A 22,295-nucleotide genomic window follows, 5' to 3' on the forward strand; every position below is an offset into this window, starting at 1 on the left:
CAGACAATCTCTCTTCTTCACGAATCAGAAACACCAGAAATGCAGTTCTCACACACCAAGAGAGAGAGAGAGAGAGAGAGAGAGAGAGAGAGAGAGAGAGAGAGAAGAACAGCACACAAGAATTTCCCCAAATATCTAACTGCGAGAATAGGTTGCAGCACATAAACTAATGCCTGGATTAAACTAAGATTAGATTAGATACACAGTACGAATGCTTACTATAATACCATGGTTCGTGGACCTGTGCCCATCGATCATGTATTACTAAACACCAGGGCATGACAAGGCTGTGGGCTGCAGCACCAGCCTGAATCATGTCCCCCATGTTCACCAGCCAATCTTAGAATATTGGGTCATCTGCTAAACGAAGGCCAATCAAGCATGTTCCTGGCAATCTGTTCCAAGTGATAAAGCAGCAACCCATGTTTGAACTGATCAAGAATCTGCAATGGCATACTCATACGTGGCTTTCAAAAGGAACCCACTTCTTTTTCTTCGTGCAAGGACAGCCAGTCTGCACAATGCAATGCTACGCTATGCAAGAATATGGCATATTCTGCTGCACGCGTCCACATACTTCACTATCTATCTTTTCTGTCATCGACGGAACAACCAATGGCAATCTGTGCCTTCAAGGTTTAGAGACAGGATATCAAGCATACAGCGACATCTGGCAATGCCAGACTTGAAGTGAAGCAATGATTGATAAGTTATATTCACAGAAATTAGTATCTGACCAAGTCATTACAGTAGATAGGGGGGAAGAAGAAAAGAAAAACGATCCTCTATCAGATGACTATGATATATTAAAAAGAATGGGAGGTGAAAGAAATGTCCTCTCCGTTGGCAATGCCATTTGTCCATAGCTCGGGACTCAGCTTCAGGATAAGTGAAGCAATTTTCACTGTCCCACACAGCATCATCCGCGAGAGACCCATCCATCAAAAACCATCTCTGACCATCCATCTATAGTGAGACACATGTCGCCAACTCCAATCTAGTAGTGTAGAGTAGCTCTAGTTCCTGACCGGCATGCACATCAACGGATACCTCCCTCTATCAGTAGCATAATGCTGAAGATGGTGAGGACGACGCATGGTGAAAACAACTCAAAAGTCCAACACAGTCGAGGTGAGGTTCATCAACCGACCCAAAGCATTTGGAGCAAACTTCCTCGCAAAGAGGTAGCAGACAGAGGTGGGCTTTGAGTTGTAGAAGCATTGTGTGCCATTATTCCTGATGGCCTGGATGAACTCTTCTGTGATGTCTGCAGCACCATAACTTGCTGGATGCGGGCCTCCTCTTGACCAATCAACCCATGTGATGGTCCTGTTCGCGTTGAGGGGCCCATGGAACAAATGAAGATAAGTTGGTATGTAATGCTCATCTGGGTAACAGGATGGCCTGCAGTGCTTTCTGAAGATTGAGTAGTACTTGTAGTCTGCTACTATCTGGACAGCCAGTTCACGGTTAAGCTCAAACCACTCTGACCCTTTTCTCCATTGATCTGCCATGATGTGAGGTGCCATGCGCCGGTTGTACCGGCCAGCACATTGAGGGGTGTCAATGTTGTAGGACTCAACAAAACTGTGCGCCGAGTTAATGAGGTACTCATAGACGGTCGGGAAGTTGAATACAGGAATGCAGCTCTCCGAGAGCAGCACAAACCGCTCATTTGAGAAATCCAACAAGGCATTGGCCAGCAGGCGCTTCTCAGCATCCACAAGAGTTATTGATCCCCAGGACACCTCCTGCATTGGAAAGAAACAATATGTTAGAAATTGGAACAACAAAGTTATCCATTGAAAAAGGGATAAAACTGCAAGCGCATAATAAGGAGAAGAACTGTGCTGTGAAGCAGAGAAGGAACACACACATTACACTGAAATTCGAAGGTCATACTTTAGCACAAAAAGAAAAAGGGAGAATAATAGGTCCTTTGGGATATCACTCTGAAAACCGACTTTACTGAATAGGTCAGCCCAAACTTCTTGACTGTTTAATTTATTAAATGATCGAACAGGAATATTTGTCAAGCGAGAATCTCATCACCACTCATCTGAAATTCGTGAGCACCACTAGCCGTTGAACAAATTAAGTAGTTTACCAACCTAGCTAGCATTGGGACAAGCAAGCATATTCCCCTAGAGCAAATCCTCACCAAATTGCACGCACACACATCTCCCAATCAAGTTGAGCACATGGCAGGCACCAACTAGCACGACATGAGGCCACCAAGGCACCAGCTATCCAAACAACCAGATTTTTCTTTTTTTTTTTTTGAGGGGGAACCAGATTTTTTTTTTCATGCACAAAACAACAATAATGCGACGCAAATTCTCAAGCTGCTGGATTGCAATGTGCTGCTAGTAGGGAAGATTCATGTGCACAATAATGAATGGATGGATGGATTAACAATCAGCTAGGTAGTCACGAGTAATAATAAGCGAATGAATAAGGTGAAAGAAAACAAAAACCAACCTCGCTGGGGATCTGCCTGCCGTAGAAGGCCGAGTTCTTGGAGACGTTGAGCTTGTAGTCCGGCACGGTGTGGACGTAGACGGAGTAGAGCCCCTGGTGCCCCCGGAAGAACTTGTCCCAGAGCGGCGCGAAGGGGATTGGCCCGCGCGTCATGAAGAGGAAGGCGACCTTGGGCACCCGCTGGAAGGGGAAGTCCTCGGCCTTGGGGACGAGCGAGGCCCGCCAGAAGAGCTCGTCGTCGGTCATGGAGTGCGCGAGGCGTGGCGGGTGGACGAAGGCCTTGAAGGCGAGGCCCATTCCGCAGTCCCGGTCGCGCGGGTCGCAGCCGAAGGTGGTGGCCGGGAAGAATAGCTCGGCGTGGGAGGAGTTGTAGTAGTAGCGCGCGACGCTGCCGCTGACGGAGAGCCCCAGCACGACGCCGCCCATGAAGATGACGGTGGCGGTGACGAGCTTGAGCAGGCCCGTGGACCAGTCCTTGCGCGGGGTGGGCGGGAAGTAGTCGGACTCCTCGTCCCCCATGCCGGCCCCGGCCGCGCCGGCGCCGGCGCCCCGGGACTTGAGCGTCTGCTTGGAGTCGCCGCCCCACATCTCGGATTCAAAGGAGCCGCCGCCGCGCGAGATCGAGCGCTCACGTCGCCGGGATCGGAGGCCCGACCTCCGGCACCCGCGGGGGAGATGGGATCGGGTGGGACGAGTGCCACTGGCTGGCCCCCGGCGGAAGGGAGGTGGGGGGGACGCCGGGGAGCCGCGCGCGCAGGTCGGCACGCGGAGACGGAAGGGGCCAAGAGGGGGAGAGGACGCTTAGCGGCGAAGGAGGGGGAGGGCGGAGGAGGTCGCTGTCGAGTGGTGGAGGCGCGGCTGGGAGGCTGAGGGGGGAGTGAGCGGCGCGGCTCGGGGGCGGGCGCGCGTGGGTATTTATGGGATGGATCGGTCGGGGAGCCCCTCCGCGGCCGGGAGGGAGCGAGATTTCTCGATGAGGTCGCCGACGAGGAAGAGGAGGAGGAGGCAGCCAGGAGGTGGGAGGGGAGGGGAAAGGTTGCCAAGGCCCGGGCCAAGGGGGAAACGGTCAGAAGGCGGGGCCCGCCCGCAGAGCCGCGGTGGTAGCGGGCCGCAACGTGGTGAATTCGCTTGGGCCGCGGCTGACGGACGGGGCCAGGTGTCCCGCGGCGGGCCCACGCGGCGTGGAGAATTCGCCCGGGAGACCGGGCTCACGCGGTCGTGCCGGGTAGCGGGGCCCGCCTGTCATGGACCGAGATATACTACTAGAGCTGCCGCGTAGCGTGGCGTACGGGGGGCTGGTGGTGGGGCGTCTGGAACGGTCGGCCAGCGACCGTGCTGGCGGTGGGTCCCGCCAGCCAGTGGCGCGGGGCACGTGACGCGAGTCGTGTTGACAGGTATGCGGGTGGGGCTGCCGATTTTCCGGCCGTTGGGCCGGTGCTGGGCGCGGCGGTCGGCCCGCGTAGGCGTAGCGTCTTCCTGGCATCAGGTAACGCCGTTTGATCAGCAGGTGAGTCCTCCACTCCTCCTGCAGTGGAATCCACACGTGAGTGAGAGAGAGAGAGTTCCTGCATGCAATCGTATGCGACGTGCCAGCAAGCGTTGCGTAGGTACGCGTGTTCTCGTTTGTTGTTTTATCTGTAGACGTAGCGTAGTCGTCTTCAAAAGGACGTCATGGTCGTCATCGGAGACAACGATGCAGCGTCCATTGTGGCATGGCCTGGAATGTGTCTGCAAGCTGTTGCAACTAAGAAGCGCGTCAGCAGCTGGAACGTAACGTACGAACAGAGCAGCGCTGCTCGATCTGTCCGCGCCGCCGCCGGCCGGCCAAGTCAAGGTCGCGGTCAGCCTCAGCCTCGGCCCCGTCGCCGGTCGCCGCAAACGCACCCACGAGCTGACTGGCCTGGGCCCGGCCGGCTCCTCCTCCTCCGGTCGCCCCGGCTCTTTTGGGCCGGCGCAAGCAACCTCGGCCCATCATCCGCTTGGCGGTCAACGTTCCACGGTCGGAATAGTCCTCGGAGTAGGTGAACGGGCTGCCACCACGACCGCGTCGTCGGTTCGTCCCGGTGCGCACCCGCCACCCTGCTGCTGTACATACAATCAATGATCCAGCCAGCAGCCATCATCATCCAAGCCAGTTGGATCCAACAGTCCACCACCACCGTAGCACGCACAGGCCCGGCCCGCCCTGACCTGCCTGACCTGACCTGACCTGACCTGACCACCAAACCCGCCCAACGGCCGGGCCGAGCCCAACCACTCCCCCAACCCAAGCAGGAGGCCGAGTCCTCTCGCTTCTCTCTCCTCTCTGGCTCTCTTCTTCCTCCCTCCTCGCACTCCGCGTCGCCAGAGGAGACACACCGAGCGAGCGATCCCCCCAACCCCACCGCTACCGGCTCCGCCCCGGATCCCCTCGCCCCTCGCCGCCGTCGCCGCCGCGAGGCCAGGCCAGGTCAGTCTCCGCCTTCCCTCCCCGTCTCCGCTTCACCGCCTTCAATCCTAGCTAGGGTTCCTCCGCCGCCGCCCACGGCCGCCCCCTCCACCCCCTCCCCCGCGTGCTCCCGCTCCCACCGTCCTAGGGTTCCCGAGCACCACCCCGCCCAGCCGAATCTCACCCCGGAAACTTCCGGGCGCCCCCCCCCCCACGTCCCCGCTCCGCGCGGGAGCTCCGCCTCGCCCGGCGGCCCGGCCGCCAGCATTCGCTCCACCCCCCTCGCGGCTCCTCGCGCGCTGTTTCACGCCATCGCGGGGACGGAACGGGATGCCACGCAGGCCGTGCTCAAAACCTTCCCCATTTGGACTCCACGAACCCAGTGGCCGCGGCTCGTTCGTGAATTAATTAGGCTTCCATTAATTTTATTGCTACTCTATTAGCTGCTGCTGCTGCAGTTCCTACCTAGCATGCCATGGCAGCAGCATCACTGCTAACTGTTGCCCGTCACGGCATGGCATCTCCCAAGCTTGCTTGTGTCGTGCCACATGTTCAGCGGGCTATGCCTCCAGTGCCAGTCTTATTCGCCCTACCTGCCCTGCTCAGCTGTTGCTGGGCAAATACTACGTGTTCCCGTGCAATCACCGGTTACCTCCCGACTTCCAACCTAGTTCCTGTGGCATTACGTGCTACAATAAATCGCATCGCGTCTCTAGCTCCAGCATCTTCCTTGTCTGGACGCTAGCATCGCGCCAGCATACCAGGAGCCGTACCTTACAATTGTCCGCTCACAGCCGACACGCAGATTTCAGAGCTGTATCCTATCTGCCAATCATGACTGTTCCATACAACTATCTGTACCCTACGAAATCTACTCGCTACCTTAATGGCGGATTGCTTGGACCTAAACTACAATTAGCTGTCATTCTTATGCGCATCGCTCTTAGTCAACACTTAGCATGCCAATCAGGATATGCATATTGTGCATTGTTGTGGATCAAAAAGAGATGTCACAATGCAGATAAAATAAAAAATATTATAGCTTAGCAAATCAGATATGCTGGGATGACTACCAATTAGTACGCACAGTAATAATATGCGTCTTGAGAACCACCTGTATGCTTTTAATGAGACAACATATACGGATGCTTTTGGATTTTCTATAATTATGGATTTATGTAGTCTTACTGTCACATGTATGGCTTCTTGAACAGGGTTGATGGATAACCTCTCCCCAAGCACTCTGCTAAATAATATCTCCCATCTTGGTGTCTTAACATCTGATGGCTCTACCGTGAGACCCAAGCCTATCCAGAAGTACTGCCAAAATGTATATGATATCTCGAGCATTGTGAACCCCCTTCTTGAAGATCTTTGCAAGTCTCCAGAAGAGCAGCTCAATGAGGTCCTAAGAGATCTTGACACTGCTATCAATGAAGCTTCAGGCCTTATTGGAAACTGGCACCAGACAACCAGCAAAATATATTTCGTAAGTACATACAAAGTCAATATATTCACCTTTCACTTGCTCACTCTACTTCCCATGTATTATGCTTTAGAATTACGGCACTGCTAGTGACCGGACGTCCGATGGATCGGACGCTCCGTTGCAACATCAAAATAAGACATTTGAAACATAAAAAATGTAAGATTGCAACATTGCAAAAATGCAAAAAACAATAGTTCAATGTAAACATCGTATTCTGAGAAAAAAAAATTCCCGCCGCAACATCGAACGGATGTCTCATGCAACATTCCCAAACAAAAATCACCATATGATAGGTTGAGATTGAGCACAGTGAAACATTAAAACACAAACACTGCAACATCAAAGACTTACAAATGAAACACCAAAAATTGACTAGCGCAACATTCGCGCATATCAACAGCACTTGCAACACCCAAAAATCTCTGCTGCAACACCATAAGGTACCCATTGCAACATCACAAAATCTCCACTGCAACATCACCACCCGGTGTTCCCCCCTACCACAGCCTTCGCTCCTCCTCTGCAACCTCCGGAGCTGCCCGCCATGGCCGCCGCCCGGAGCTCATCCGGCGGCCGGCGTGGCTCGCCCCTAGCGGGGAAGCGGCGACCGGGGCAGGGGAAGGCGCGGGGGAGCGGCAGCCCGCCCCCCCCCCCCCCCCCCACCGCGTGCGCCCCGCTTGCTGCCCTGCCACTCGGAGGGCTGGGCCAGGAGGGCAGGACGGGGCTTGCTGGCGAGCAAGGAGGTCACGACGGCGAGTGAGGGCCCCACGGAAGGCGGAGGTAGCGGTGTCTTCTCCTCCATCCCGCTCGATGTGTTGCTGCCCTTCTCGTCGGAGCGCCTCGCTGTCGGAGGGGAGCACGGGCGCCTCGCGGCTGGTGGGGGATCGGGGGCGCTACGGTCGCCGAGAGCCGCGCTCGCTGGGCGCAAGTGCACGAGCTCCGCCGTGCTCTTCCCGGCGGCCACCGGGGGGCTCCACCGCCTCCCTTCTCACCGCCTAGGCGGGCGCATCGGCGCGGGCGAAGCAAAAGTGGGCGGCGAGGTGGCGCGTGCGCTGGAAATAGGATGTGTGGGGTGAGCAGCGTGGCTGATTTTATCCGGATGGGAGTGCTGCTTTAGATGATGGATGGGGCGTCCAATAGATCGGACGTCCTATCCTTAGCATTACCGTTAGAATTATGCCACCCAAGGGAAATCAATCTGTCGCTTTTTAACAGCATCGCACCCTTTCCAGTTCTTACTAGCAAGCTGGTACTCTTCTGATTCTTTTGTGTGGAAACTCAGTATCATACATGCATTGGCTATATACAAATGTTTTGTATTGTCTGTTACAATCACCATTTAGCCTTACTCACCCTCTGTTTTTTCTTCTTATTGTCTAGCATTTACACTACCAAGATAAGACATCACGAAGATTGCTATCATCCTAATAACTTGAACTCTTGGTCCTTGAAATATAGTAATCTTTTTAGCTGTTGCTAACAGCATATATGCTTGTATGAGCTGAAGCATTTGAAAATTCAATATAATCAATTTTCAGGCCAACATTAACTATGATTGGTCACTTCTTGTGTTAAATGAAATTACCACTCTTATGTACAATAACCTTTTAGGTAACTATGATTGGTCACTTCTTGTGTTAAGTAAAAATATAAAATTACCATTCTTCTTACCTTTGAAGTGTGCTGGGAATTGATCGTGGTCATTAGTAGCCTAGATGTTCTAGCTAGACTTACTTGAATAGCTTTACCCGTGCATTGACATTTTAATATGGTTTATCTAGTTAGCATATTGGTTCAAGGGAGGCAGCATGTAAATCCATAATACATAGTTATGCAAAAAGAAAACTGGGCAGCCATCCTAAGGATATACTTATAGGTAAAGACTTTACATTAGTGGTGCATGTGCTTGACTTCCCACCCGCATGATGGGGCCCACGCGCGCACGGCAAGCCAAATGCGTTTATCCAGTCGCCATCGGGGCCCTACCAATGCTGCCTCATCTTCTCTTGTGAAGTCTCTCTCAAGAACTCTCAGATCTCTCGTGTGGCAGCTCCAACGCTGCTGGTGGTGGCAGTGGTCGACTACAGGTGACTAGGTTGGTTGGTCCCCCTCCTATCTCCCCCTCCCTATCCTTCAGATTGGAGGCACAGTGGTGATCGGAGCTCACTGGTTGAGTTGAAGGGCTGGATTTAGGGTTGGGGGTTCGGGATTGGGAATTCAGGGTTCGGGTTGGGGTGTCCGGCAGCTGTAGAGGGATAACCGGCCTGGCAGCCGGCCCAACGATGTCGATGGGTGGTGGGATTGAGGGTGCTGCCAGCTGGGGGCCAGCTGCCTCAGTTAGCGGAGGACGAGGTTTAGGGGTGGCGGCGGTGGTGGGTGGATTGGCGTGAGGTTGCTGTTGGCTGTGGTGGTGGCTGTGAGGTTGCTGGTGGCCATGGCGGCGGCAGGGAAGGTCAAAAATGGAATGCAATTTGCTTTCCTAATCATTTGTTTCCTTTTATGGGGTGTGCTTGCAGCTGGACTATACCATGGCCGTACGTTCGTTAGATGTGTCCATACTTACATGCTATTCATGTATGAGGGAACTTGCATAAGTTAATTGGTGGTCAGTTTTGTTGTGTGCAGAGAACAGTGTACTTGTCCTTGTTGCTGATATTCCTTAATGTTTATGTCATTACACATGAAACACTTTCTTGTCCATCATGTGGTGTAGGTGTATTCTAAATGTTTACATGTTCATGGATTTCCCTCGAACTTGCAAGGTTTAGCATTTAGCTAATGCCACTTGATGAGTGCCATAAATATTGAAATATACTCATGAATTTCTGATTTGATAATGTTCTTATTACCTTAAAACAGGGTTGGCAAATTGAATCAGTAATATCAGATATTCAGGGATGTTCCCTTCAGCTGTGCCAGCTGGCTAATTCTCTATTGCCTTCTCTGACTGGCCGTGCCTGCACATGTATTGAGGTAATAAACATCAATTACTTTTTTTATTGCTTCTGTTGATCACCCTAATTTCTCGTATGCATCAATCAAGCTCGTCTGTGTTTCTTTACTTTTTTGTAGAAACTCCAGGACATAAATTATGAGCACATGTTTGATCTAGTTAAGGAGGCTGCCAAGGAGCTTGCTGAGACAAGCGCAGTGAGTTCTGATAATCTGTTGAAACTGTCAAGGTCATTGAGCCTGTCAACAAACATCGAACTGTACATGGAAGCTATTTCCCTTGAGAATCTCAGAACAAGGGCACTAAGAAGTGAGAATCGTGAAGAACTGGATCTAGCTGAGCAGATGATTCCACTGGTCAACCATATGCATGATCGCCTTCTCAGGGAAAAACAACAGCTTAGCATCAACGGGGTTCCTATTCCTGCTGATTTTTGCTGTCCGCTGTCCTTGGAACTGATGTCCGATCCAGTTATTGTAGCATCTGGCCAGACCTATGAGCGGGTTTATATCAAGTTGTGGCTTGATGAAGGTTTTACTATCTGTCCGAAAACACGCCAAAGACTTGGTCACTCCAATTTAATTCCTAATTATACTGTGAAGGCTTTGATAGCTAACTGGTGTGAATCTCATGACATTAGGCTACCTGATCCTATGAAATCCCTGAAGTTAAACTTTCCTTTAGCTTCCTCCTCCCTCCAGGATTTGGGTGCTTCAGGTGGCAGTCCTCTACATCCTAGTGTCATCTCAAGGGCTAATATTCCTGGGTCCCCAGAAGCTGATGTGTATTTGAGAAACTTGAATGGAGCATCTCCTCCCCACAGTGTGGCCAATCAGAACTCTCATGTGCATGCCAGCCGTTCTGGTCATGATGTCTCAACAAGTCAAACTTCAGAAAATACAAATGGTTCTGCACCTGATGTATCAAGGTTATCACTTGCAAGTTCTGAAGCAAGAGAGTCTAGTTTGGAAGGAAGACGTGGTGGTTCAATTGGACAAACTTCAGAACAGTCGACAGAGGAAGCGTTTCAATCTTCTAATTTGGATAGGGATATGCAGGACAACATGGCCAGTTCTTCATTGAATGGCAGTCTTCCAAATAGTGGTCAACTTGATGGGGAATGTGACAATGGGGTGACAAGGGTTCCAAGTGATAGGACAAATTACAGTAGCGATGCATCTGGAGAGGTTACAGATGGTGGTGGTGCGCCTGTGGCATCTTCTGTTCCTCAAAGGGAACATTTAATCCCTCCAAGACTGGCCACTAGAGGCCAATTTATTAGACGGCAAGCATCCGATAGGGGTTTCCCCAGAATTATATCTTCCTCATCGATGGATGCAAAAAGTGATCTCTCTGCCATTGAGAATCAGGTTCGGAAGCTGATTGAGGATTTGAGAAGTGATTCTGTAGATGTTCAGAGGTCAGCAGCATCAGAGCTTCGTCTTCTAGCTAAGCACAACATGGAGAACAGGATTGTCATTGCAAACTGTGGGGCTGTAAATCTGCTGGTTGGTCTTCTTCACTCACCAGATGCTAAAACCCAAGAGCATGCCGTGACAGCTCTTTTGAATCTGTCGATAAATGACAACAATAAAATTGCTATTGCAAATGCTAATGCTGTCGATCCTCTCATTCATGTCCTTGAGACTGGGAACCCTGAAGCTAAAGAGAATTCAGCAGCCACTTTATTCAGTCTCTCGGTTATTGAAGAAAATAAAGTGAGGATTGGGCGATCTGGTGCAATCAAGCCTCTAGTAGACTTGCTAGGAAATGGCACCCCTCGAGGAAAGAAAGATGCAGCTACTGCATTGTTTAACTTGTCTATACTTCATGAGAACAAACTTCGCATTGTGCAAGCCGATGCTGTGCAGCACCTGGTTGAGCTTATGGATCCTGCTGCTGGAATGGTCGACAAAGCTGTGGCTGTGTTGGCAAACCTTGCTACGATAACAGAAGGGAGGACTGCGATTGGGCAGGCACGTGGCATTCCAGCCCTTGTTGAAGTTGTTGAGTTGGGTTCTGCAAGAGGCAAGGAGAATGCTGCTGCCACGTTGCTTCAGCTCTGTACAAACAGCAACAGATTTTGCAGTATAGTTCTTCAAGAGGGTGCAGTGCCTCCTCTAGTCGCCCTTTCACAGTCAGGAACACCTCGAGCAAGAGAGAAGGTCCGCTGCTTCCACAAATCATCATATTTTTTAGAATTAGAAAATGTAACAAACCACCTCTAAATCCTCATCCTAATGCCAGTGTAACCTAACTCTGCGGTGTGATATGCTGTTTGTCGTGCAGGCACAAGCTCTTCTCAGCTACTTCCGCAGCCAAAGACATGGGAATTCAGCAAGGAGATAGCCTTCATAATTTTTGTTGCAGTGTACATTAAGCTATGCCCCTCATCGCGACTGGGCTCCTGTTGTTCGATTGGCACTGCCGGACGCGTGGGCTGGAATTGTTGCATTGCAGTGCCCTGTGCTCAAACTGTTCATAGATTGAGATTGTTATAAGCTCATCTCATGCAAGTGTTGTGGGCGGTGAGTGTTGTCTGTTGAGATGGTATCTTTTTGGTTTCTTTTCTTCTCTGCCTTTTGAGGATTTCTTTTGTATAGCGTATCCATTCACCGAGATTTTGTCCTGTATATGCTATTAGCTGTGGCGTTATGATTGTTTGATGGATCATGGATGTACAAGTTATAATTGTTCTGTACCATATAAGCCTTGTTCTCATTTTTAATTGCTTGTTCGTTGATGGGAAGTTGAAATTTCGCTGCGGTTCTCTTTCTACCGTGTAACTTGACGTCTGCGAGATTTGAGTCTCTGAAATAAATTGTGATATACTACCACATTTAACTCTTCTTTCCAGAATTAGGTTCTGAAATTGGGGCAAGATTATAGTAATACAAATATATGGCCGAGCTGAAAGCCTGAAATATTCCTTAATATGTACAGCTGCAACATTACATCCAAGTAACGAAAATCTATAGCCAGATTCTATGTACAACATTGCATTCAGGATAGGAGAGAGCAAGTTGCGCTTGGCAGCAACCGTTCATGTTCTGTACAACGTTCTCTGGAGTGCCTAATTCTGGTGACACGTTCACCATTTCGTGGACTTTAGTTTTCTGAGCCGTTTGTGGAATTGTCCTTCCATCACATGCCTACATCTTATGCTTGGCGAGGACCGTGAGGTTGTAACATGATTGCAACAGATAATGGCACCTGGGGGAGGAAGAAAGTGTTGGGCTTGGTGTTCATTCAAAGGAAGCAAAAGATTCCACCCATATCACACACATTGTTCCATTGTGTCAACTAAAAATGCAGGGAATGACAAGTTGCTAGTTCCCTCCAATTTACCATTTTCTAACTCAGCTATTTATTTGATGATCAGGTTGGATTTTAGAGTTCAGGTAAACAAGTACCTTAGCAGCATTAAGAAAAAACTAGGCAGGATGTTAATCCCAACTAACCAAACTGTGTACGTAACAATCTTGAAAGGAAATGAGAGCAATAATCATCCGACATACCATCAAGAGGCTTCGCAGTTGGCATCATTCTCCTTTTTTCTTGTGTACGTTCTCACCTTTCTGGAGAACTCCTTAACTAATGCTTCATCGGCAAATGTCAGGGGCGTTTCTTCAACAAATGGATCTCTCTCATAAAATAGTTTAATAGGCATCCTTCCAATGACATCTGTTGGAGGTTCCTCAGGTATGTCACGATACAAATGTCTTAGAATGAAGAGAGCCGTATCATGATCTCGCCAATAGTTGCTACAGGTAAGGTAACAACTCCAAGGTCAGTGAAAATCTGAAACTAGATTTAAACAGGTAACAATATAATCAATCAACAGGAAAGTTTTTTTTTTTTACTCACGTATGAGCTCCCAGAGCAGATAGATATGAATGTTGAAATGTTTTCTCCTGCAAGAACATGATCAAGATCGAGATAAAAAAAATCATTGAATCTAAAACATACAAGAACAGCAAAGCCAAAAATGGAAGTGAGGAGAAAGTGGATGATGTGGCCAAAGGAGTTCACTGCAGTCTGCACATGTGAAGGTGCCAGCCAGTTACAAATAATGTGTAAATACCGAGCAGTGCTCTGACATGATGCAAACAGAATTTCAGAGTTGCACACCCCTTTGTATGATCAAACCTCAACCAGGGTTATCAAACCACAGTTTAATAATTAGTCATTATTTTTTAAACTGAATAATTAGAAATGCTGGTGGTGGAACCCGAGTCTTCACAGAAGGGCTGTGAAGTCGGGATTGTAAGATGGTGTGTGACTGTGTGCCAGTTGCCCAGTGTGCTGTAATACACCAATATAGAGTAGAAATTTTATCACCTGAAGTACATGGTCAATTCGACCATCTGGTGCACCTGTCAACCTTTCCATCATCATGGAACCATATGATCTCTCTTTCTCATTAGCAGTCTCACCATCCTCTATATGAATAACAATTATATTTTGTCAGAACTGTTTTATTTGGAATTTTAAATGTAGAAAGATAAAGAAACATGAATACCTTCTGTGTCATTTCTGCTCAATGCTAGCATAGCAGCTACTGCTTTGACCTATAGAAGGAAAAAAAATCGAAGAGTTGAAAGTGCATATTCACTAAAGGCTATACTAAGAGCTTCACTGCTAGATCATTCATAACACGTACTACTTAATAGATCAAAACCCACCAAGATTCACATCACTGTTTGTTAAAAGCATGCACCAAATTCACATAACCCTTGCAGAGCAGACCTTACCTTTAATGACTTCAATTGACGGGCAATGGCTTGAGAGCGTGCAGCAATATCTTCTGTGAACTCCTACAAGGTATATCAACCCAAATAAGGTAATCAAGATACAAAATCCTGTCAAGTAAAAAAAACACATTCTCTGCTAGGAACAGACAGTTAAAATGATGAATAACCCACCTGCACTCCAACATGTATCCTCTTTCCACCTCTATGGTAGGGTACAATGACAGGGCGCTTCTTTAGATAATCTTCACATACAAGTGGTTCAACTCTGTATAAAAGCCCACCTAGATTCATATGACATATTCCTCACTACGCAACAGATAAGTACACTGTCTTCCAGTGCAATAAAGAACTGTATCTAAGTGTGACAAAGGCTATCCACATCTTTTCATATCAGGTTGCCATTATTTAGTTCCATTGCAGTATTGTATATGAACTCTCCAAACGTGACATAAAAACAACACTATGTTTCAGAAAGCTACAGACCTGTATGCTACAGGATCAAAAGGATGAAAAATGTTGAACATCTGCCGGCAGCATGGCATCTCTTCGATTATGTTCTCATCCTGCCAATAATCTTGCCCCTTGCCTTTAGAGCAAGGTATAAAATTCAGATACAAGTCATGGAATGATACGAGACAGAAAATCATAGAGCAACTGGCAACAATGGAAGCACTACAGCTGCCAGGGAGAATTGTCAGCAGCTGTGTATTAAAAGAAATGCTAAAAGTAACTTGAAACATGTGGCACTATGAGGATGGCGGGGACAAAAGCACTAGAGGATCTGTTGCGTGAGGAGTATGAGCGGTAGTCCAAAAAACCACAGGCGTGAATGTAATAGAAAAACTAACCCAAGCCATGGAATTGGCATGTCATCAGACCCTTTTTTTCTATCTATTAATACAATAACACAGTTCTCCTGCGTGTTCGAGAAAAAATTCATGTGCCACTATATGGACATCATCCTTGATAGTACATAGGAACGGCAGCCCATTTTATCCTCTTCAAAAGTCGCCTGTAATTGGGCTGTTTTTTCTATCAATACAACGACACGCAGTTCTCCTGCGTGTTTGGGGAAAAAAAATGTGCCACTATATGGACATCATCCTTGATAATACATAGAAACAGCAGCCCAATTTATCCTTTCCAAAAGTCTTAAGATTTTTACAGATACAAATTACAGAAACAACTTTAGAAAAGTTCGATGGCCATTGAGAACATTTAATGAATGGCCAAGTAAAGTTTATTATTCTTGCAAAAAGTTTTCGGCAATTTCACAGGTCTTTGTTAGGGCTATCATGCAACGAAGCATACATAATTTTCTTCTAGTTACTCGTGGATAAATCATTATCAAGCAGGTAGTTCAAAAGGTGATGAAACGCTAAAAGAGCTCAATATAATTTAAAATATAGTCTAAACCTAACAAGAACACAATGTAAATTTATCATAACCAAGAAAGGACCGGAAAAAAAAACATCAACACTGATGGAAAGCAAGCGAAAAATACACAAAGGGTTGATTGCTGTTCCAACAATAATCACTTATAAACAGCACTATTATCAGTCAAAGGTTCCATATTTGCTTTCAAATATAAGCAGAGATTTTCTCCTTTCAAAAAAAGGTCAAAGGTTCCATACCAATACCAATACGGACATTACGCAGGGAAAGGAAGACACCCAAGGGAGATCCAACAGCAAAGAATGTGTCAACCTGAATATCCAAAAATAATGTAACAATGACATCAAATTCAAGTGAATGAAACAATGATAAAATGCTGAAAATAACCCAGGCTATATTACCTTAAAGTTTAGTTTTGTGTATCTGATTTGTGGTGAGTAGGACTGATTCGTACTTCCTTGCACTGTGAAAAGTTTGCCAGAGTTCATAGCAAGATTGGCACTTTTACCTATCACAAATACATATTAAGATCTGAATAACAAACACATTACAAACCTCCTAAGAGATGCCTTGGACCAAAAGCAACTACTTACCTTCATGATACTCAACACCACTGATGCTTTCAGCCACTAGATGATTCTGTTGTTCAAGTTGCTCTAGCCTAGCTTTAAGACGTTTCACCTGAATAACGGAGAAGTATAGGCATCAATTTGTTATGTCGGTTTAACTAGCACTATTGCTTGGATTCAAGCTAAGACTGTTAATTTTGGGCTTCGAAGTGAGGTGTTGAGTATCTGAGCAAGTAAATGTAAATGTAAATCTTCAATATTACTATAATATATGTATTTCAATATTAATTAAATATATTTATGTGTCCTTCCTTTCAAGGCAATAAACAATTGGTGAACCTTTTTATGAAGTTGAAGATTCAAAGATGATAACCACATTATAAATTAGCTGAATTCTGTTTAGTCACACCTCTTCTTCTAGTGAAAAAATCAATTTATCTTTGTCAAGGACCTCTTCATGGACTTCCTCAGCAGACCTTGAAATGCCAGATCCTTCAGCATCTTTTGTGCTTACAGCTGACGTAGTCCCTTCCTCACTATGTATTGTCTGATGATTCTCAACTGTATTTTCTTCTTCATTTTGTTCAGCGTCAACTGCACCAGGTGACACAACTGTGTCATCGTTGTTTGGTGAATTCTCGCGCACACATGACGGGGGTGCACCATCCATATGTGAAGCATCAGTTCTGGTGCTATCTTCATCAACGACACCATTTACAGTATCAGCACAAGAATGCCTTAGAGCAGCAGTATCATGATCCTTTGTGGCTGCATCATGTACAGCAACTTCATTGGCTGATTTTGCTCCTTGACTTCTATCAGATGTCCATTCCATGTTCAGATACTCTGTTGGAAATGGGGCCCAAAGGGTTTCTTGATGGCAAAGTATATCATAAGACAAAACACTTCCTAACGAGTGGCCATACAATGAAACCTGCAAAAAAAGGGCAAGTCAAAATATTTCTCGCTTTATCGACACAATTGCAATCATCAAGAAAATTGTCAACAAGTCATGGACTGCAAACCTTTCCACCGTAACCAGGATTTCTCTTCAGAAATTTCATGTACAGCTTGTTCAACTGGTTCGAGACCTGTAATATGTTCAAGTTACTAATTTATTGTAAGGAGTTCAACAATGCTTTCAATCATTCAGCTAATACAATATAAAAAAATATCACAGGAATATTCAAGTTTTCTAATATACACCAAAGGAGCATATCTGGAGCAGTAAGTTGGAACGTCAAAAGACATAGTATCAGTGCCATCAACAGTTGCTTGGACTAATCAGATTTGGTTCAAAGCCACCAAAGAAAATCAAGGTTTCACAAAAACAAACAAACAGACCAAAACATAGAAAACAGAGGTTATTGCAGTGATATAGCAACTTACCGAGTCAATAATATGTTGACAGTAGATAGGACTCATGTAATATAGAACATCATGAACCGTGGCACCTAACGCAACTCGAAGCCCTTTAACTCCATCCAAAGTGAGTTTCTCAACAGTATGTTCACCACTGAGCTTCAAACCCTTCCTCCACTGCAAAAATAAGCACCAGTATTAGAAATGGAAGTCGCAACAATGGAGATTTAACCCGACATATCATGGTTGCATAAAAACAATTCTGTGACCTGTTTTCTTATCAATATATATAAGCAAACACTAAGCAACTGTTATTAAGTGTGTATGTATATATAGCTCAAAATGCCTGTGTGTGTTAGATAACAGCCAGTACTTTGTTAGTTCATATTAAAACATAGACAATGTTCAAAGGTAATATTCTGAAGTGCTAGGCATTTTTTGTCAGAATATATAACAAAGTAGTTCATAATAATTAACCATTGGCTACAATGTTAATTCAGGATGTCTGAATCCGGAATTCTTTAGTGGTAAGCTAATTGCATTGCTTCTGTTGTGTTGTGAGGGAGGGAGGGAGGGAGGGAGGGAGGGATTTGTCCATGTGGTGTTTTCTGCACCTGTTTATTCTTGCTCTTAAAAGAAATAATGCACAGCCCTCCTCTTATTCGAGGGAAAAAAAAGGTATCTCAGCAGGATGTATCACTTATGGGAAACTTTGAATTGTTACCTGACAGGGAATAAATAGAACCCTCTGGGTGCTTCTTTGATAAGAAGTTAAGTATCTTTCAGCTAGATTAGCAGTTACTCGACGGAAATCAACAACATCATCAACAAGATTAGCTTTCTCCAGCCTCTGCCCAATGCCATGAACCATGAATACAAGATGACCAACTGGAACCTATGAAGAAGCAATTGCAGAATGTATTACCACTTCAAAGTTTTTTGCTGCACACAAAACCTTATAAAATTTAGGGGAAGATTTTCAACACAATGAACTTCTGATTATTCAATAATGTAGCAACCTTTTGGTGAAGATGATAGTGCTAAGCATTCAGACGACACAAAAGGTGCTCCATTGAACTATATAGTTTTGCAATACAGTCATACAGTCATTTGCCATCAGGCCAGTCAGAATTCAAAATGTGCAAGGTGATGTCTAAGAGATGAGTTAACGACTTATGAGGACACTACCTTCCCCCAATGCTTGATTTGTGGTTTCTTGCGTCTTAGATCTGAGCCAAGCTTGTTCCTTCATGGAGGCACTAGCTTCTCCTCTCTCCTCTTTTAATTGTTCACAAATTTTATCCTAGGCAGACACCTAATTAATGCCTAACGCATTGCCATGTTGGAACATACTGACCTCATGTTTTTTTAGTACAAAAAGTCACATCATGCCACCTAGTCGTACATTTAACAAAAATGTTGCTAACGGCCTACCAATAAGGGAATTAGGTTAACTAGAGAAAATAGCAGGGAAGAAATATTCTAAAGTACCTTTTCCTGTAACAATAATGTATATCTAAATCATTTGCCTGTGGAAAACATATATTCACAGTGCACTTCAGTCTCACTTCTGAATTCAGACTACCGATATGGAGAAAGAAAAGGTCACTGCACATCTGAAACAGTAAATACCTGAGAGCAGTAATCATCCATTTCCTCTTCCTTTTGCTGACGCAACTCATCCTGGAAAAAAATCAGATGGAAGTTATACACTAAACAAGAATTGATCAGGCAATTGTCCACATTCCAGATTCATACTTACAGGCCTGATACGATCTAAGTCGACAAACCAAAAGTAGGAGCGCACTTCAAAATTTTAAGGCAAAAAATAGAGAACAAAGCTGCTGTTCCGCGACAGTCCATTTGTTTTTCTGTGATCTAAACAGTAACATGGTAGGTTACCTGTGAAGGCTTTGCAGGATCAGGAAGAGGAAAACCACGCCTTAATTTGATTGTGTTGCTACCAAGCTTAGGACCTGTATCAAAGACAAGCCAAGCTTCCCAAGTATCATCCTCTCCAGTAAAAAGAGCATGCAAATCCTGCACAAATTATATCTTAGCCTTGGCCCCAAATTATCAATCTTTATTTTCTGGCGAAGCATTATCAGCATTACATACCGGTGTACTTCCTTGTAGATCAACCCGTGCTGCAAATAGGCCTGAAGGTTGAAATTTGCGACGATGCCAGACCTAGTTTTGACAACAACAGGGTGTTCAGCTATTTTCTGAGCTAAAAATTAGAGAAGGGAGTACAAGTATGGCCAAAACTAACAGAGCAAGATGACTAGAGTGAAAGGCTTATGCACAGTGTAGATCACATCACAGCTTATGTAGTTATATCATTTGCCATCACAATCACGAAGCCCACGGTTCAGAGCTAAGTTCCCAGCTCACTGAATTAATTTCACTATCTGATAAGTGAGTTTAGTTATCCTTTATAGCGCAAATATAATATCCAAAGATTCCTTATTTAAAATTTCAGCTCACAACCCATTGAATTGATTTAGAGTATTTGGATCTGGTCAACCAAGCTTAGTTATCATTCCTAACACAAATGACTATTCAAAAATCCTTAGCAGTTATGGTAAATTGGCAGTCCAGAAAATATTTACGGATAGCCTTGGCAAAATGCTACTAAACAACACCCCACAAAATACCTGGCAATTATATGCTAACTCCAGTTGTTCAGCAACATCCTCGCGCAAGGGAAGCCAATCAAGACCACCTTTGCGAGCAAACCAGTGGCCTCTCAAGACACGCCTGTTTTCCCCATTCCAGTACACAGGGAAGCAATGGCGCCTCAACAAATCAACCTGCAGGAGAGCAGGCTGTTATGACAATAACTCATTCACTAGATAGCATACTGGGAGTAGTCAGTAACAATGGGTAGAATACAAATAGGAGCCAAAGTTTTACTTCTAATGATCTATATGTGATTCATATTGGTAATGATTGAACATACCAGAAAAGAGAGCACAAACCTCATATAGTCCACCTTTCACAGGAACCCCAACACGCTCTTCCTCCATCTTATAAAGATATTCAGAATCATCACTTTCAACCAAGGATCCTCTTGGTCCTTCACTGCATTCGGCATACTCCCTCCACCAGTACGCAAGAAGCTCCTCCTCCCTCTACAAACAGTAGCCAATAAAATGAGCTTCAACTCTTCAAGAAAGTGATTACGAATGGAAAATATAGTTCCCCTTATATTGTACATAAGACGAAAAAGAAGAGCAAAACAAGTTTAAACTCAAATGTGCAAGCACAGACTACTATAGATAAAATAGCAAATGTAAAACTAAGAAATATGGATCAATTGTTTGAAGATGTTAATTAATTCTCAGATGGATGTATTTCAATAATTGTAGCAATAATACTAATGCTGGAGTGGTTTGTGAGTAAGAATTCAGGCATCTGCATCTATGTTAAGACACTAACCTCCAAGAAAGACGCCTCCAGCGCCAGAGAGTCCCTCTCACTGAACCGGAAGTAGTCTCCTTTCCCGACAATCTCTGTCCTTGGTACCGAAGAAGAGAGCACTGTATCAATGATAAATCACATGAAATCATTAAGTGTTGAAACATGGATACTTTTACCTCAAGCATTGAATTATTGAAAACGTGATAGTTCACGAGACCAATGAACTAGTACAACAATAGCATGTGTGCTCAACCGTGCAGATTTGTTCTGCTACTGTTCAATTATGATGACCCTAAAGTAGATACAGGTCGCTGGAACATGAATGACCCCGATTTGCCAATTGCCACCTTTTAAGTTTCCAGTTCCCATGTCAGTCATAAGCCCAAATTAGTAACTAGTTTGCGTGACATACCGACATCTAAAACTAACGCTAGTCGTAGAGTTAGCATGAGCCATGGATGAGTTGCTCCGAAGCAGATGATTAAGGCGGGGGCCACTGATCAACTGTTGGAGCACCACAGGAAACCTAAACGCCCAAGTCAAACACACGCGGGTGGATGCGGCGGAAGCCGGAAGGGAGGGCAGGAGACGGGGCGGCGCACCTTTGTCGGGGAGGGGGAGCTTGCAGAAGTACCAGCGGACCTCCTGGCCGTCGGAGGGGCTCTTGGTGCGCGCGAGGTACTTGTGGCGCGCCGCGCAGTGCTTGATCGCGTCCTCCAGCCGCCGGATGTTGGACTCCGTGTTCCGCAGGGAGTCCGGCGACGCGCCCTCCGCCTCCCCGGCGGGGGGCCCCGCGTGGCTCGCGGAAGTCCCGGACGTCGACGCGCCCGAAGACGACGCGTCGCCCCCCGGGCCGCCGCCCTGCGCCCAGCTCTCGTCCGGCCCCGCCATGCGCGCCGCCCCCTGGTTCGGGATCGCCGGCGACGAGGGAAAAGGAGGAGGAGCGAGTCGGAGACGGGGAAGAGAGGAGAGGAGGGCGGTGGGGACGGCCGCGAGGTGGGCCCCAAAGAAGGGTTGGGAAAGGAAGGCACGGGACGGAATGTGCCGCCCGCGAGGCGAATCAGAAGAGCCCGGCCCAACCGCAACGTCCGGCCTGGGTGAAATCACAAATCAGGACCGGCTGGCTGGAGCAGTGTGCCGAATCCCTCCTCTGCGGTTTGTAAAATGTTTGTCGAATTTAAAAGGTGCTTCCAAACAATCGACAAACAATCGACAAGAACTTTCGGTTTTAAGGATTTTTTAAAAAATAAGTGCTTTACAAATGATCTAAGTATACCATATTTCTAATAGCTCCGTGTTTTAGTCAAGTGAATGCTTATTGGACGGACAAATATCAACTGTATTATAACTTATAGAGATGTTGATATTGTACAACAAGCTAGCACGATTTCGTTTACGCACTGAAGTGTATATTGGTTGGCTATCATAAAAGTGATAATAG

At 46.3% G+C, this 22,295-nt stretch overlaps 3 protein-coding genes across 4 annotated transcripts; 1 reads left to right on the forward strand and 2 right to left on the reverse strand.

The window, feature by feature from the left end:
• Positions 1-691: 691 nt before the first annotated feature.
• LOC112897458 lies at positions 692-3,526 on the reverse strand. The gene is made up of 2 exons (XM_025965752.1): positions 2,482-3,526; positions 692-1,751 (listed from the first exon to the last, which is right to left on the reverse strand). Exons 1-2 carry the CDS (start codon positions 3,067-3,069, stop codon positions 1,110-1,112), a joined length of 1,230 nt encoding a protein of 409 aa, XP_025821537.1. The 5' UTR covers positions 3,070-3,526; the 3' UTR covers positions 692-1,109.
• A 1,206-nt stretch (positions 3,527-4,732) lies between these two features.
• Positions 4,733-12,079, forward strand: LOC112897171 (U-box domain-containing protein 4). The gene is made up of 5 exons (XM_025965396.1): positions 4,733-4,930; positions 6,124-6,398; positions 9,258-9,371; positions 9,471-11,516; positions 11,641-12,079. Exons 2-5 carry the CDS (start codon positions 6,129-6,131, stop codon positions 11,698-11,700), a joined length of 2,490 nt encoding a protein of 829 aa, XP_025821181.1. The 5' UTR covers positions 4,733-4,930; positions 6,124-6,128; the 3' UTR covers positions 11,701-12,079.
• Positions 12,080-12,234: 155 nt separating this feature from the next.
• On the reverse strand, positions 12,235-21,921 carry LOC112897170 (phospholipase SGR2). 2 transcript variants are annotated; one of them, XM_025965395.1, is made up of 22 exons: positions 21,457-21,921; positions 20,873-20,946; positions 20,413-20,565; positions 20,089-20,244; positions 19,550-19,621; positions 19,334-19,471; positions 19,064-19,114; positions 18,156-18,326; positions 17,459-17,608; positions 17,095-17,160; positions 16,479-17,003; positions 16,094-16,181; positions 15,902-16,008; positions 15,740-15,812; positions 14,589-14,691; positions 14,277-14,370; positions 14,106-14,168; positions 13,874-13,922; positions 13,693-13,793; positions 13,219-13,265; positions 12,870-13,115; positions 12,235-12,564 (listed from the first exon to the last, which is right to left on the reverse strand). In XM_025965395.1, exons 1-21 carry the CDS (start codon positions 21,743-21,745, stop codon positions 12,872-12,874), a joined length of 2,814 nt encoding a protein of 937 aa, XP_025821180.1. In that variant the 5' UTR covers positions 21,746-21,921; the 3' UTR covers positions 12,235-12,564; positions 12,870-12,871. The 2 variants fall into 2 exon arrangements, with proteins under 2 accessions (XP_025821180.1, XP_025821179.1); XM_025965394.1 differs by having other exon boundaries at positions 20,873-20,973; positions 21,457-21,920.
• Between the last annotated feature and the right edge of the window lie 374 nt (positions 21,922-22,295).

The sequence above is a fragment of the Panicum hallii genome, chromosome 6, assembly GCF_002211085.1.
Source record: "Panicum hallii strain FIL2 chromosome 6, PHallii_v3.1, whole genome shotgun sequence".
Classification (NCBI taxonomy): Eukaryota; Viridiplantae; Streptophyta; class Magnoliopsida; order Poales; family Poaceae; genus Panicum; species Panicum hallii.

Coding starts and splice junctions, on each gene's coding strand:
- LOC112897458 (XM_025965752.1), bottom strand. CDS start 3,069: ATGTGGGGCGGCGACTCCAAGCAGACGCTCAAGTCCCGGGGCGCCGGC. Junction 1,752..2,481: donor GCAGGCAGATCCCCAGCGAG/GTTGGTTTTTGT, acceptor TTTCCAATGCAG/GAGGTGTCCTGGGGATCAAT.
- LOC112897171 (XM_025965396.1), top strand. CDS start 6,129: ATGGATAACCTCTCCCCAAGCACTCTGCTAAATAATATCTCCCATCTT. Junction 6,399..9,257: donor CAACCAGCAAAATATATTTC/GTAAGTACATAC, acceptor ACCTTAAAACAG/GGTTGGCAAATTGAATCAGT. Junction 9,372..9,470: donor GTGCCTGCACATGTATTGAG/GTAATAAACATC, acceptor ACTTTTTTGTAG/AAACTCCAGGACATAAATTA.
- LOC112897170 (XM_025965394.1), bottom strand. CDS start 21,745: ATGGCGGGGCCGGACGAGAGCTGGGCGCAGGGCGGCGGCCCGGGGGGC. Junction 16,182..16,478: donor TTTTTTCACTAGAAGAAGAG/GTGTGACTAAAC, acceptor TCCGTTATTCAG/GTGAAACGTCTTAAAGCTAG. Junction 14,169..14,276: donor GGATACATGTTGGAGTGCAG/GTGGGTTATTCA, acceptor TATACCTTGTAG/GAGTTCACAGAAGATATTGC.